The sequence below is a fragment of the Takifugu rubripes genome, chromosome 1 (genome assembly GCF_901000725.2).
Source record: "Takifugu rubripes chromosome 1, fTakRub1.2, whole genome shotgun sequence".
Taxonomy (NCBI): Eukaryota; Metazoa; Chordata; class Actinopteri; order Tetraodontiformes; family Tetraodontidae; genus Takifugu; species Takifugu rubripes.
In genome coordinates this window covers 8,992,176-9,007,720 of record NC_042285.1, presented here as the reverse complement: position 1 = coordinate 9,007,720, position 15,545 = coordinate 8,992,176, and the positions used below count along the sequence as shown (strand labels likewise).

Genomic DNA, 15,545 nt, shown 5'->3' with positions numbered 1-15,545 from the left:
TTATTTTACAACAAGCAAGGGATCTAAAGTAAAGATATCTGCTGTCCGTTCATGTCCAAATTCACCATTTTTAGTTGGGTTTTGTATAAATGCACATTTTGCCGGGCCACTTCAAAAAATTATGGGGGGAAGAGCTTTTAAAAAAAGACTAAAAGCACAGGATATGAGAGAAAATTAGGGATGGAAAGGCAAGTATTGGCAGTATTAGTTGTAGAGGAGACTGAATGATGACTTTATTAGCAGGTAGCATTGAAGCTGCATATGAAAATTCATGTAAAATGTAGTTTCTGTAACGAGTCAAACACTCTTTATAAATTGGCTTACACACACACACATACCATTTTGCACCACACATGGTTAAGTGGGAACATATCCACAAAGGTCCTCTTGTGGCTCTTTATGGGGGAAAAAAAGCCCTCCCACACTCAGGACTCCTAACCACAAAAACAAAACACTCAGGACTCAAAACTCATTTAAGCAAGAATACCGTCCACGCTGTCCTTATATCATTTGCACACTGTGATCCAGTTCTGATTAGATGCAACTACCTATTGTTGCATTCATGTGTTAGTTAGAAAGTAGTATTAGCAGCTTTTTCAAACCGGTCTTTTGTTATGTTTAAGTCTTTGCTTCCAGATTAATTCTGAGCGGTACATGAAAAGTGAGGTCTAGAAATGTTATTAAAAATGTTTTTCAGTGCTACAGCCAATTTTAAAATGTGCACAAAAAAATAACTCTTGTTGGATTGTGCTAGAAAAGTTCAGGGGTTCATTGTTTGATATCGTTTCTTGCTGTGAGATGTGTATGGAGTCATATGCTTTTAGCACATGACAGAACTTCGCCTCTTTGTCGACTACAAATGCACCTCAGAGATGAGCCGCTCTATATTTTGACCTGAAAGGACTCACTTTTCTAAGTTAACGTGAAGCTAAAAATACAGCAAGGGAGGAGGGGGGTTGGGGGGGGTTGACAGTGATTTGTGAAGTTGAACTGTGAAGATGAAAAACAGACAATAATATAGTAGGTACGGCAATGCTTTTTTAGACCGCAAAAGCCAGTAAATGCTTTAATTTCTCCATTTTTATAAGAATGACACTGTAAAAATACTGTAAGCTGTCAACAGTGCTTCTTTTAAAAGGCATTTAAACAGCCTAACTTTCTTAGATGATGTCCTTCAATTTAGGGATGACCTTTCACCAGACGACATGCACATAGCTTTAGTTAAAGATATGGAACAATACCAAAGTGGTCTTTTACATGGGCTTCTTCTCACTCAGGGACTTGTCTGCTGCAATATCCTCAGAGCTTTTATTTTTCCAAATCAAAAATTTAGGGGCCGCTCTGCACCGTTTCGTGCAGCTCTTTCTCTAATGGTTGTCACTGCTGGTGATTGTCCATTTGGACTCTTTTTCACCCTCAGACTCTGCACGATAGAGGAAACCGATAATTTACTAATCTTGTAGCGTCAAAAAGTACAGAGAGAAGAGAGACCTGGATGCTCAGTCCTGAGGCGTTGAGCTCTGGTAAATCTGGCCCAGAGTACAGCCTAGTGAACCCCACTGTATTGAGACAAACGGAACCAAAATCATCTGCTTTGCTCTCAGAGTTCTGGCTTTCTACTTGTGGTTCATAGAATCCTTAAAAATGAAACAGTTGGTAAAGCTCAAGTCTCTCTATTTTCTGTAGTTTTACAACCCTCTCTACTTTATGATTAGGCTAAAAATCCCTCTTTAAATAAAGCTTATAGCTTATATTGCTACATTTTCAACATAATCATTATGTCCAATGCATTTGCGGGGCTCAGGCATGGGTTTCTGTAAAGCACTAGATGCTATATGATAAAAACTACATTTATCTGAACTGATTATGTATTCCATTATTTATTAATAATGGAGAATGAAAAGTTGCCTCATTCAAGAAAGAACACTACCACATATTGAAGGAGCCTTGAAATGTTCTCCTGATGCATCAAAGAACAAAAACAGATATTTACTGTCACTGTGCCTCAGGATTGATCTGTGTGAGGAAATGGGTCAGCTGGCTCAGTCTTTCCTTTTAAGTTTAAATTTTTATTGTCAATCCTGTCCTACTTTCACTTGAACTGTGTTTGTTTTCATCTGTGGTGATTGAGGGCGTGTTGCTGTTTTGTTGTTTGGTTCTTATTAATGCTGTTTTGTGTACATGTGCAAAGCACTCGTGTCTACATTTCCTTCTATAATTGCTATGATAAAAGTAAATGATTTCGGTATAGTCTTGGTTTAGTTTAATGCTGATGTGACATAGTAATAATATTAAAGGTTGCTAATATAATGTAAATTCTTACATTATTCTGCCCTGCAGAGGCTTTTTCTGCCAGAGCGAGGTAAGTGCACTTCCTTTTTGCAGCCTGGGTGGCCCAGCAGTGCCGCTGCGCTCTTCCTGCTGGGTAGCAGCTGCATGATAACTTTGCATTCGTTAAAGATGCCCCGAACGCTCTTTGGCAGAGGACAGACGGAGTGACAGCAGAAGTCTGGTGATGGTCTATCAGCCTGAGCTGGAGACTGATGACTGCCCTCTCTTCCATCCATTAGGTTTAATCCCTGTTAGCGTGATTGATGGAACAGCCAATGACGGCTGCTGTTGCAGTTGAGCTGCTCCAAGAATTAAGAAGTAGAAGGAACCTAGAGAACTTTTATAGCGACTCAAGAATATTTGAAGTAAAAGATGCCATTTTCGTGGGTAATCGTGAGCAAAAAAAGGATGTGTTTTTGAAATCAATCCATCTTTATTCGTGTAGGAATAATGCTGTTAGGTGGTTTCTGAAAGCACCCCCACAAAACCTAACATTGTAATAAAAATGTGCTATGCCACAGTAAAGAACACAAGAAAGTTTTTATGGGTCACTGTTCCAAAGATGAGAGTTTTAACTACAAAATGCAGTGCAGCATTTTCTTCTTTTTTTTAAATTCTCACCTCAGGAACTAAAAGGCAAGAATCAAAGAACAGAGCAAACCCAGGAAGGGAATATGAAATATGTCTGATATGGACTTTCTGTCAGGTTTTAGTTCACACCTGGGCTGTTTCTGATTTGGAGGTTTTTGCTTTCTTTTGCAGATGAGGAAATAGTTTTGCTGTCTGGAAGAGAAAGCAATTTTTACTATGACTAGTCCTGAATTAAAGGCTTGGATCTAAGGAAGTGCTTGGATATGTTGTGTAAATGATTTAAAAAGATACTTTTAATTTACTCTGGTAATTACAACATCAATATTTTAAGACAGTATCAGAATAGTAGAAAATATCCACATTAATCCGACAGTCTGGGCATATGACGTTTTTTTCTGCCTGTATTGTCTAAAGGAGTACAACATTTTGGTTTTTGGACAGTAGGTGTAGGAATTCTCGAATGACAACTGAATATTCAAGAATAAAATCTACTTAAATCTACATTTTTATGGATTTCGACATTGCACGAACCCACCAAACTGAAATAATGAGAGAGGACTTGGCAGAAAGTGTCAAAGTAACTTAGAAATGTTTCAGTAGTCTGGGTGTGAAAAAGGAGCGAGGAGGGAAGAGGTGCAGAGGTGCAATAATGGGGGGGGGGGGGGGGGGTTCAATGGAAAAAGAGATAAAAGGGAAGTGCGATCGAAATGAGTGGCTGCTGCAACAATGGGACAGTCTCACTCACTTGCAAAAGAGCATCGAACATGAAGCAAGAATAGAATAAGAAGAGAATTTAAAAAACACATCCACAGGCAAGTGCACAGTTTTCTGCAACAACAGCTCTAGTATCTGGGGGGAGAAATCAAACAGGAACCCGGCGTTCTAATGAAACATGTCTTATTTCTGTGAGAGGGTGCCTCACTCTATACATTCTCCCAAGCGGTCTTCTGTGCTCAGCCGCCACATATATCCTCCTCAGATGGAGCTCTTTCAGACTTCCTTGGAAGTTTCCTTTCAAATCAGTACTTCCTCTTAACATGGGATTCACATTGTTTTCATCCGGATTAGACTGTCAAGAGTGTACTGTGGATGGGATCATTAAAGAATAAAAGACCACAGGTTACATGACCTTTCCCTTTCTTTTGCCGTGTCCCAGGCTGACTTATCGGTCAAATTTACTCTAAGCTCATGCTGGCGATGACTCACAGAAATTGTGGTCAAGGTAACAAAAGAGACTTTCATTTACGTTCTATAGCATTGTAATCATTTGGACTTTCATGAGATGAAGTCTTTAAATTGCCTCTCAGTGTGAGAGTGAATGGTGCCCTGAAGGCTTGTGCGGGATCAGTGCTGGGATCAGCTCCAGCTCTACCAGGTCGATGATGCTGGACCACCACCGCGACAGTTGTAAAAGTAGGGCACCGTTGTGATGATCAATCCAGATGTTGTTAAGTCGCAGACATCCACAAAGCTGTTAACTGATAAAGGACAATAAAAGGAAGAAAATATAGACCTGCATATTCCTCTGGCTGCTATATGTAGAAAGGGAGTCGGGTGGTTTTGGACATTGACGACACTCTGAAGACACATCAATGTCACATCAGAGGCAGTTGTCAAGCTCTGGAACTGGAGCAGCACACGCTTCTCTCTTTCCGCTCTTATTATATTGTAACGATCCCTGAGTTTTTCATGCAGTGTCCATGTAAACGTCCAAAGACACGAGTCTCAGGAGTCTCACCTTGCAGTTACGTGGGGTGTTTGTGCCTCATCTTGTGCAGATTTCTGTTTTGGAGCTGAAAAAATGACAGCCCAGCTAACGATTCCCATTGTGCATTAGCCCAGATGTGCGGCTGTTTTCAGCTTGAGCTGTTTCCTTTTTTCACTGTATGACTGCTTGTTAAACACTATTTTCTTGATGAGGCAGATCTGAAACATAACCATTGTAAGGGAAAAAAAAGTTGTGTACCACTCTATGAGTTAGGGTTAAAAAAAATAAAAAGCTAAGGTTGCCCTGATTCCTCTCTCAGCTGCACCAACTCTCTGAGCTCATGGTTTATTCATTTGCTGGGGATTTTCAGTGCGCACAGTTTGGACCAACCACATGTCATTTCAGGCTGTTCCACGGGGTTGAGATGAATGTTAATGCAGGTCCGAAGGTTGCTTTGGCCTTCGACGGCACTGCATTCTGTCCATATTTTACGCAGTCCTGGGAATTTGATTAGAAGTTATGTTATCATTATCCAAGACCACTTTGTGCCCTTACATTATTGGTCATTCACTCTTTAGATTTATCGTTCGCACTTTAGCTTGCTCATTAAGGGTCATGTGTAATATATATATATACACACACACACACACACACACACATATACTGTATATATATATATATACAGTATATATATATATATACAGTATATATACAGTATATATATAGTATATATATATATATATACATACTGTATACTCTAGGGAACCAAAGAGGTAGATATTTTCCACAAACTTTGCATGGGAATTTTAAGATAATTATATTTTGGGCTTCCATGAATCATATCGATTAAGCTAGCTACTGTGCGTACTATTGCCATAATTAATTGGTTTTGAAGGTCAGATAAATTTTTCAGTTCCATCAGCATGGCTTGTATCGTTCTGGTGTAGTGTACAAAATCCATCCATCCATCCATCCATCCATCCATCCATCCATCCATCCATCCATCCATCCATCCATCCATCCATCCATCCATCCATCCATCCATCCATCCATCCATCCATCCATCCATCCATCCACTACCGCTTATCCGGGGTCGGGTCGCTGGGGCAGCAGCCTAAGCAGAGAGGCCCAGACTTCCCTCTCTCCAGCTACTTCCTCCAGCTCGTCCGGGGGGATCCCCAGGCGTTCCCAGACCAGTCCAGAGAGTCTTTCCAACGTGTCCTGGGTCTTCCCGGGGGTCTCCTACTGGAGGAACATGCCCTGAACACCTCACCAGGGGCCCAGGGGCCATCCTTACTAGGTGCCCAAGCCACCTCATCTGGCTCTTTTCAGCGCGGAGGAGCAGCGGCTTTACTCCGAGCTCCTCCCGGATGGCAGGGCTTCTCACCCTATCTCTAAGGGAGAGCCCAGCCACCCTACAGAGGAAGCTCATTTCGGCCGCTTGTACCTGTGATCTTGTTCTTTCGGTCATTACCCAAAGCTCATGACCATAGGTGAGGGTAGGAACGAAGATCGACCGGTAAATTGAGAGCTTCGCATTTTGGCTCAGCTCTCTCTTCACCACTACGGACCGGTGCAGAGTCCGCATTACTGCGGATGCCGCACCGATCCGCCTGTTGATCTCCTGCTCCATTCTTGCCTCACTCGTGAACAAGACCCCGAGGTACTTGAACTCCTCCACTTGGGGCAGGATCCCCTCTTTGACCCGGAGAAGGCACTCCACCTTTCTCCGGTTGAGAACAAAAATACAAAATCTTGGGACTTATTTTGTATCTGTTGTCAGAGATTGTACGCGTAATGAATTCCGCTGGTTCTGTACCAAACAAAGGTTGTTTTTTTTAAATTTTCTTTTCCTTTAACAGCTGCTGCAGCAGTGGTCAGAGGAGTGTCGGCCATATTCCAACAGTAAAAATACGATAATTATGAGATTAGAGGTCGATAAATCAATCAATCAATCAATCAATCAGTCGTTATTTATATAGCATCTGTTACACTCAAAACTGTCTCTAGGCACTTTACAGAATCCCAGGGCCTGACCCCCCAACAAGCAACAGTGGCAAGGAAAACATCCCCTTTAACATATCTAGGGTCAAGTGGAGGATGTCATCCTAAACTGATCATTGATGGATCTAAAAGAATCGGTACTCAGGGATTTTACTTGATTGCCAGTGTATGTGATTGCAGTTAAAAGGGTATTTGTCTCAATGATATTCACAAAGAAATGGACTTGGAGTCACCTATTTGTCAAACACACAAGGACACTAATTCATGCATCATGCACTATATGACCTTTCCATTCTTGATTTTGAAGAGAATTGTCTTTATTTTATTAGCATGTGTTGTACCATATGTTTCTGTTTTCTGTTATAAGCACTTTAGAAGTTAGGAATAATTTACATATATTGTTCTATAAAAGACTGGGCCAAGGGATAGTTAGGTGGTCAGACTTCATGCCCTGACAATTGACTCTGTTGTTTGTAGGGTTATGAACTGGCCCAGAGCTCTGTAATATTTGTATCTTGAAATAATTTTATTGTAAATACATTTTGAAATTGGCATTTGTTTACTTGAAGTCTTCATTTAAAGAACACGCGGATTGGCAGTGACACACAAGAGGTATTGCAATCCAACAATTTCAAATGGCATTAATGTGATATCAGAGGAGATAGGATCCACTCCCATCCTCTCAGCAGTTCTTTCCTCTGATGACATTTGAACAAATACAGACTTACTGTATGCTGTGTAAAAAAAAAAAAAAAAACTTTGATACAATGCAGCATTGTACTGCATTGTTTTTTTATCTGTCCAAGGCTTTTGGAACTTCAGACACTTAAAGAAAACCTCTCTCTGTTGAGCTTTTAAAGCAGGCAGTTGGCTGGTTGAGCAACTACCTGTGTAGGTGCGTCATCTTTCTCACTCTTGGTAAGTCAAGGCATTCCTAGGGGATCAGTCTTAGGACCCATGCTTTTCATCATTTACATTAATAATCTCTGCCAGAACACCCATGATGCATCCTATCACCTTTATGTGGATGATACTGTGCTATATTGCTCTGGTCCGTCCATCAAGCTCTCATAGAACTATAACTGACCGTCTGCTACATTCAGAACGATCTGTCAGAAATAAACTGGTTTTAAATACAACATTAACAAATCCCATGACCTTCAGTAGTGGGAAATCCTCAACATCCCATGGCATTTCAACCATAACCACATTCAGTGCAGGAGAAATTGAGCAGGTAACACAGTATGAATATTTAGGCACCGTTGTTGATGATTCACTCACTTTTACTTCTCACTGGTATGAAAAATATTCTTCTGATTCATCTCTACATTCTCTGGTCACAGTTAACCACAGTTAAAAAAGCACTAGGCTTCTTTTCAAATCTTCTCTATTCCCGGGTTGGACGGACACCTCTCTCTACTTGTTGCTGCATTCACTGGCATCTTATCATCACTAGGCCTTCTTCCATCACATCAACAGTCACACATCACTAAGAAACCAACTGCCAAATTCTGCCTTTGTTCTCAGAACCAGCTTCTCCTTAGTGAAAACTGAAATGGAGAAAAATGGTCTTTGGATTCTCTGCCCCTTCAGGATGAAATAGGCTTCAGTGTGAACTGGTCTCTATCAACACTTGTTTTACTTTATCAACACTGTTAAAAGGCTTTTTAAGAAGTCATGGCAGGTGTAGGTGTTTTATGTAAATATATAGCGTTATTATTTTTTTGTTTGTCTAATTGTAATGTTCACTGTTTCCCATGCTGCCATTTGCCCAAAAACTCTTGTAAGAGTGATTTCTAATCTCATTGATGTTTTTACCTGGTTAAATAAAGGTCATAATAATAAACCTCTTCCCCCATCTATGTACCGTGGACACACCGGTTACATTTCCTGTAATTTGTGTTCCTTTCTGCCCAGCAATCCTACTGAACTAACTCCACTGAGCCTGATTTGTGTTTTGTCTACAGAGGGCTTGGCCGTGGGTGTTGGATTCGGAGCCATTGGAAAGACTCCATCTGCTACCTTTGAAAGCGCCAGGTAAGATGGGTATCAAGCCGCAAACGGAAGCATATATCTTCATTTATGTCACATGATTCTCCTCTCTTCTCTGGAGCAGGAGAAAAGAACTGGCCTATCCAGTTGTTGGAGTATGCTCAGTGTCTCTGGGGCCCTGTGAATGATGGGGTGGGGGAAAAAAACAGTATTGACTTCAATTTAATCATTTTAGTTTATTTGCAGTTTGATAATATCAATTAACTGTTAGTAGAAGTTGATGGACTTATCACCATATCACCAAGTGGTGATATGATGTTGCAACTTAAATCATCAAAGTCAACTTGATCATTATGGGTACAGAAGATTTGTCAAATAAATATTCAAGAAAAAAGGAGTGTCAGTAGAAAAAAGGCATACAAATGGAGAAACATAACTCAAATGGAGAACCAGAAACAGCATTTGGGCCTCGGTTTATAAGATAAAGAAGCCAGTTCAAACATACTAGTTGTACTAGACAGCTTTGCTTTTTTCCTAGAATCTTTATATTAATTCTCTCAGCATCCTGAAGTTTTTAGAATAACTTGGTAGTCTGTTTGTTAGATAGATAGATGGATGGATAGATGATGGGTGGATAGATGGATTCATTATTATACACCACGATGTTAGGTGCCTGTGCTGACATCTGGTGGTGAGCTATCAGTAATGCAGGTTAACGCTGAAGATTATTATAATCACGATCAGTTTCAATCAATCAATCAATCTTTATTTATATAGCGTCTTATACAATCAAAATTGTTTCAAGGCGCTTTCCAGAATCCCAGGGCCTGACCCCAGACAAGCAACAGTGGCAAGGAAAAACTCCCCTTTAACAGGAAGAAACCTTGAGCAGGACCAGGCTCATGTAGGGGGACCCTCCTGCTGATGGCCGGCTGGGTAAGGAGAGAGGAGAAGGGGGAGGACAGGTAGAGGATAGGATAGGTAGGAGAGGAGAGGAGAGGGGTAGAGGAGAGGAGAAGTAGAGTGAAGGGGAGGTAGAGGAGAGGAGAAGGAGAAGGAGGAGGAGGGGAAAGAGGAGAGGAAAGAAGAGGAGAGGGAGAGGAAAAGGAGCAGGAGAGGAGAGGAGAGGAGAGGAGAGGAGAGGAGAGGGAGAGGGAGAGGAGAGGCACAGAGCACAGAAACACACACAAAAAATAGTAACTGGAACTACTGAATTAGTAACAATAAGCTTTTTCAAAGAGGTAGGTTTTGAGTCTGATCTTAAAAGTAGAGATGGAGTCAGCCTCCCATACCTGGACAGGGAGCTGGTTCCATAGCAGGGGGGCCTGGTAGCTAAATGCTCGGCCCCCCATTCTACTCCTGGAAACTCTGGGAACCACAAGTAGACCAGCATTCTGAGAGCGGAGTAGTCTATTGGGCTGATAGAATGTTTGTTTTGTTTTTGAATGTTGTTTGAGGATTTCAACAAGAATTGAGCTAGTTTGATCATACAGATCATTATATGTGTCTGTGCTGGTGTTCAGGGCACAATCTATCATGATTACGACACCAAGAGTACCTCATCTATCTATGGTCATTGACCAATTGAAAACTTCAAGTATCACCAAATAAAAGTGATTTGCAAACCCTTTTTAAATTAAACTTAAAAATTCATGATTTTTCCTTTACCAGGTGATGATGATTTTCTTCCTGGCTCATCCTAAGAAATGGGGTGTTTTGCAGAGCCCTCCAGACAGTAATCTTCCCTAATCACAGAATATTAGCAATGTAATACAATAAAAGTTCATTCTACAATCATCCAAATCAGCAAATATTAATGCCCAATTTAAATAGACCAGTTGCATGCAGATTATTGATTTCTGCCTGAGATTATGTTTTCATAAAACTGGAATTGTACATAATACAATTAATATCTGAGCTGAGATTACTTGGTAAAATGTTGAATAACTTAATTTTCCAAATTTGTATTTATAACAGATTAATCTAAAAACATAATTCAGTATCACCTGCAACACACGCTGTTGCGCTGTTTCCCCAGGTAACAGAGAAGTAGACTGTAGCACCAGAACAAGGACACTGCAGCTGCTTTGTGTGCTGGCCTCAATGTATTCACAGTAGGAAAATGAATTGAATTAATTTAGACTTATAGCTAAAATAGGTATATGAAACAAAATCTTAACGATGTGTTTTCGTTCTGATCTTTTTGCCTTTTTTGTTGGCATCACCATTGTGAAGGAAAATTACTACTTCTTTCTAAGTTCTAAATAGTACTGTAGAGTTGAGCTTTCCTCTCATTTAGTGTCCTGAAAGAGCTTCGGAGCTCTCAGCGACCATATCTTGTTTTCCATTCTTCCCAGAGACAAAGCAATGCTGGAGAGACAAAGAGGCTAGATGGTTCTGTTGGGTCCAAGGTTAGCATCTTCTGTTTAAGATTGTGAAAGACAGGCTGGCTGGCACCATGTATGGTTGATGCTAGCCAGTGAACTTCCATTTGCTTTATAAACTTCTCGGTACGAATGTCTTATCAGAATTGATACTGGCACTGGATGCATGAACTGTTGCTGTGTTGGTGTCACTTCTCCTGATCAGTAAACTTAACACAAGTCATCTGAGTCTCGTGTGTGTCAGTTCCACAATGTGCAGCATTTCCAACAACCATTGTTATTGTATTATGGTTTTTTAATATAACTTGTAGACATGTTACTAATATGGAATGAAAGTGATGTTTAAGTTCATAATTTAAAATTCACAGCATGAGGCCGTCACTACTTTAGTCCAATCATAAATTATATTGTCATTCCAACAGTCGCCCACCATGCAGTCAAACAAAATTAAATTGCTTTAAAAATCATCGACACATCAGGAAATCACTAATATTGGACAGGGGATGCTAATGTTTACATGTTTTCTTTTAAATCCTTGCTCAGAAATTTGGCCATTGGTATTGGCATCCAGAATTTCCCAGAAGGACTAGCAGTGAGTTTACCACTGCGAGGGGCTGGGTTCTCCGCGTGGACGGCCTTCTGGTGAGGGAAAACCATTGGTTCAAGTTGAAATGGTGCTAAAATGCAGCATCATTCTACAGAATCATCTCTGTTCTTGAACGTGCATCAGGTACGGCCAGCTGAGTGGGATGGTGGAGCCCGTCGCTGGGTTGCTAGGAGCCTTCGCTGTCGTCTTGGCAGAACCTCTGCTGCCATATGCGTTAGCGTTCGCTGCCGGGGCGATGGTGTATGTGGTTGTGGATGACATCATCCCAGAGGCTCAAGTCAGGTAAGCAACAGAAGACTTTAAAGATTGACAAAGAAATTGGAGACATGTTTGTGACCGGTTTGTGACTACGGTAATTGCTCACACAAGACCTCTAATTGTCTCTGAATTCTTTTTATACTCTGTCCTTTCCTTTCTTCATCAGTGGCAATGGAAAGCTGGCATCCTGCACTTCCATCCTGGGCTTCATAGTGATGATGTCACTGGATGTGGGCCTGGGCTGACCACATCACCTTTCTTTTCTTTTAAAACAAAGGGACCAAATGAATTGTTTAAATCCCACAAAAAAAAAACTTAGTCTTTCAGTTTAAGATGTTCATACTTGAATTACAGAAACGGAAGAATGTTTTGTGACTCCAGTTGAGACTCCGTTTGTCATTATACAACTGCTGCTTCCAAAGTGCAGTTTGGGTCCTCTGTCACATGTCAGATACCTCATTTTGAGCTGATAACTATGACTGTTTTGATTGATATTTTGTTTGTGGGGGTTGCTTTTCTTTTCATTTAATTGCCATAAATTAATAACTCAGGCTGCAAACATTACAACACTGCTTTATTAAAATGACTTACTACACATTAAGCGTTTTCTTTACAGTTTTATCTTCTCAAACTCTTAGTTCCTTCAGCTCTCCTGCCACCTACAGGCCACTTTGAAGAACCACATGGTCCATGTCGAAAAGTTTTATTTTTTACTTACAAGTACAACAGTGTAAAGCATTTCTAAGTAAGCATGATTTCTCAGTTTCATTCTATTTTAAACATTTATTTACCGGTAATATAGGCTTTATCCTTGTTAAATTCATTTGTTTGTAATTTGATACAAACTCAGTCACTTCTCTCCTAACAGTTTTTTTTGTATGCACGCTTAGAAATCATGTGTATCAAAGGGGGAAAAAAAAACACTTGACTTTTTCAGAGAGTTTTCCTTAATACTTCAGCACTTTAACAAACATTTAATGTTCAGTCATTAACAAGCAGAAATGCCTTCTAGACACACAGAAACTTAAATGAATGACAGGACTGGGCCTGGTTTGTGTTGTAAAAAATTGATGAGGCTGGGCGGCATCTCCAGTTGGTCGATACAGTGGATCTTGTCGATCTTTTTGAGGTATCTCCGTACAGCCAGTCGGCACTGTGATGTCAACGCCTTAGGATTTCCTGCACACAGGGCAAGCAACAGTGATGACAATGAAAATGAAGACTAGATATCAGCTAAGATTTCACAATAATGATACCATCATTATAAGTAATAAAATATACATCACATTATGCAGTGTTGACTACATAGTTTTACTGCAAATGTAAACCAAAGCCTAAAAATGCAGTTTGTTGTGAAGTACTGTTTTCTGATGTAAAAGCACATGTTGATGGAATTAAACTAATGGAATTAAACTAATGTTACTGGAGTTGATGGCAATCCAGTCCACACGAAGCCATACCTCTTTCATGAAGAAGCAGCTCCACCGCCTCATTCTGCTTTGTGGATTTCTCAATGATCAGCGTTGGGAGGTAGACGTTTGCCCCAAAGTCGATCAACAGCTGGATGTACTCCACGCCACAGCCGTGCCTGAGGCACATCTCCAGCACAGTTTTGGGCTGTTTGATGGAACTCAGCAGATTTGCATCAGCGCAGTTGTAATCTGGGTCTGCACCATAGAGGAGCAGCAGTTTAAAACACTCCAAATGGCCATAAACAGCAGCCAGGTAGAGAGGCCCGCTGGACACCCTGGCACTGGATGTCCAGAGCAGAACTTTAGAGCGAGAGTTGACCTCTGCACCACATTTAAGCAATTCCTTTAGTATTTCTACGTCCCCTTCCCGAGCAGCAGTGAGGACAGGGGAGCAGTTGTTGGAAGAGCTTCCATTGGGGTTGGCACCTGCTCTGAGAAGAGCTAACACACAATCCAAGTATTTGCCTCGCACAGCTGTAAACAGGGGTGTCTGAGCCTTAACGTCCACGCAGTCCACCAGGGCGCCATGAGCTAGCAGAACCTGGAGGCAGTTGAGGTGACCTTTGGACACCGCAGCATGGAGAGGTGTCCCAGCGATACCCCAGCCACCTCTGCAGTTGATGACTTTCTTGTAGATTTCTTGGCAAAGCATCTCATCAAGAAGTCTGTCATTGTTTTGTAAGACTGCCTGTCTGAGCTTGGAAATTTCAAAACTGCTGTGTTCCTCCTCAGATGTCCTCAGGTGGAGCATAGAACGTACTGAAAACATGGAAACATAGCAAACAGCATGAGACCTATGTTTAAACGTACAATATTGCTTACTCATCATAGAGTGCTAGACAGATCGAGCCTTTTAATCACTATTTTTGTCCTGCCTATCTATGAGAACATAATACAGCAGTGGAAGCATAGATTAAAGCCCTACTCGAACTCTTGGGTCAATCTTACAACCAAAGATGCTCTCTCATTTCAAGACATCTAATCTTTGACTACTTTAGTGGCGTATTAACAGAAATCACTACGTCGATTACAAACGTTTCTAGATCATACCAAATAAAAAAAATCAATCCGTTTCAAGAATAATCATCGTAAAATCCCTGAAAACCTTTAGTACGGTACATAGCACACAGATCCAGATTTATCCATTGAACGTCATCAGACAATGCTAATATGCGGTCCACAAAAACGAGCTTCTTCGTTATTTTACACATACAAAAAGTAGCCGTCAGTGTGTATTAAAATAAATTCCATTGATTTGTAAAGATCTCACAGCAGCATTAAAAAGCTCTTCCGTTTTCAAATATACACACCGTCATCCAGGTGTTTATTTCGTCTTCCTGTTTGCTTCTGTTCTTCTTCTACTACCATTTCTTCATCCTTTTCCCCGTCTTTTTCTTCTTCGTCGTCGTTGAGTTGACAATTGTTAAGTTCAAGTACGCTTTGTTTCCCTCTAGTGTTGTTAAATGTTATAACAACATCTGACGCGTCCGAAGTTAGAGGCTGACTAGACCGTTCTAAATGTTAACAAGACAAAGGACAAAAGTAAAAAATATAACAAGAAATTGCCGTTTTAAAGAATATGACTGACATTTGTTTTCTTTGTTTATGAGTTTGTTTTCCAAACATAGCATATAATTTAACTTGCAATTGTTGTGATACATGGACTACTTCAAGCAGTTTGGTTCTTTCTGCTAAATATTCCATCCCACAAGAAATAGCAAAAAATAGCATTTCCATGGCAACACCAGGACAATTCTGGCTTATGTCTGTTCATTTGCTCCCTCTCCAGGCAACCCTGATGGCATCCTTTCCTTTTAAACTCTTTCTTTTGCTTGTGTGTCACGAGGCCATTGTCTGCTAAAAGCAATGGGGTCTTTGAGTGCAGCCAAGAGCTTTTATAAATACTAAAAATCGTTAATTTTTCCAATAAATGGTCTGCTTTTATTTCTGAAACACAGAAGCACCATTAAAACTTTAAAAAAATCCTGCTCACATTCTTCTTTTTTTCTTCTTTTTTTTTCTCAGGCTCTACACAATTTCAACCATTTACAACATGCTAACATGCAGAGCTGGCCTCCTCTGTCCATTCCAGTTCTAAAGCTGTTGCTTAGAGACCAAATAGAAGTCAAGTAGGCGTTCCAAGGTCGTTGAGATAAAGACAGGACCATAACTCAGGGCATGTCCTGCAAGAAAACAGG

At 40.6% G+C, this 15,545-nt stretch overlaps 2 protein-coding genes across 4 annotated transcripts in view; one reads left to right on the top strand and one right to left on the bottom strand.

Moving 5' to 3' along the window:
• Positions 1-12,470, top strand: part of LOC101072377 (zinc transporter ZIP11) — an 83,172-nt gene extending 70,702 nt beyond the window's left edge. For all 3 annotated transcript variants that reach the window (XM_011605302.2, XM_003961373.3, XM_029845612.1), the window contains exons 7-10: positions 8,602-8,671; positions 11,554-11,652; positions 11,741-11,899; positions 12,042-12,470. In XM_011605302.2, coding sequence (XP_011603604.1) covers positions 8,602-8,671; positions 11,554-11,652; positions 11,741-11,899; positions 12,042-12,120 — 407 coding nt within the window. In that variant the 3' untranslated portion in view covers positions 12,121-12,470. The remainder of the gene's footprint in view (positions 1-8,601; positions 8,672-11,553; positions 11,653-11,740; positions 11,900-12,041) is intronic.
• A 94-nt stretch (positions 12,471-12,564) lies between these two features.
• Positions 12,565-14,751, bottom strand: LOC101077156 (ankyrin repeat and SOCS box protein 12-like). The gene is made up of 3 exons (XM_003961552.3): positions 14,658-14,751; positions 13,336-14,106; positions 12,565-13,054 (listed from the first exon to the last, which is right to left on the bottom strand). The coding sequence occupies exons 1-3, from the start codon at positions 14,713-14,715 to the stop codon at positions 12,900-12,902; spliced, it is 984 nt and encodes a 327-aa protein (XP_003961601.2). The 5' UTR covers positions 14,716-14,751; the 3' UTR covers positions 12,565-12,899.
• Positions 14,752-15,545: the final 794 nt, after the last annotated feature.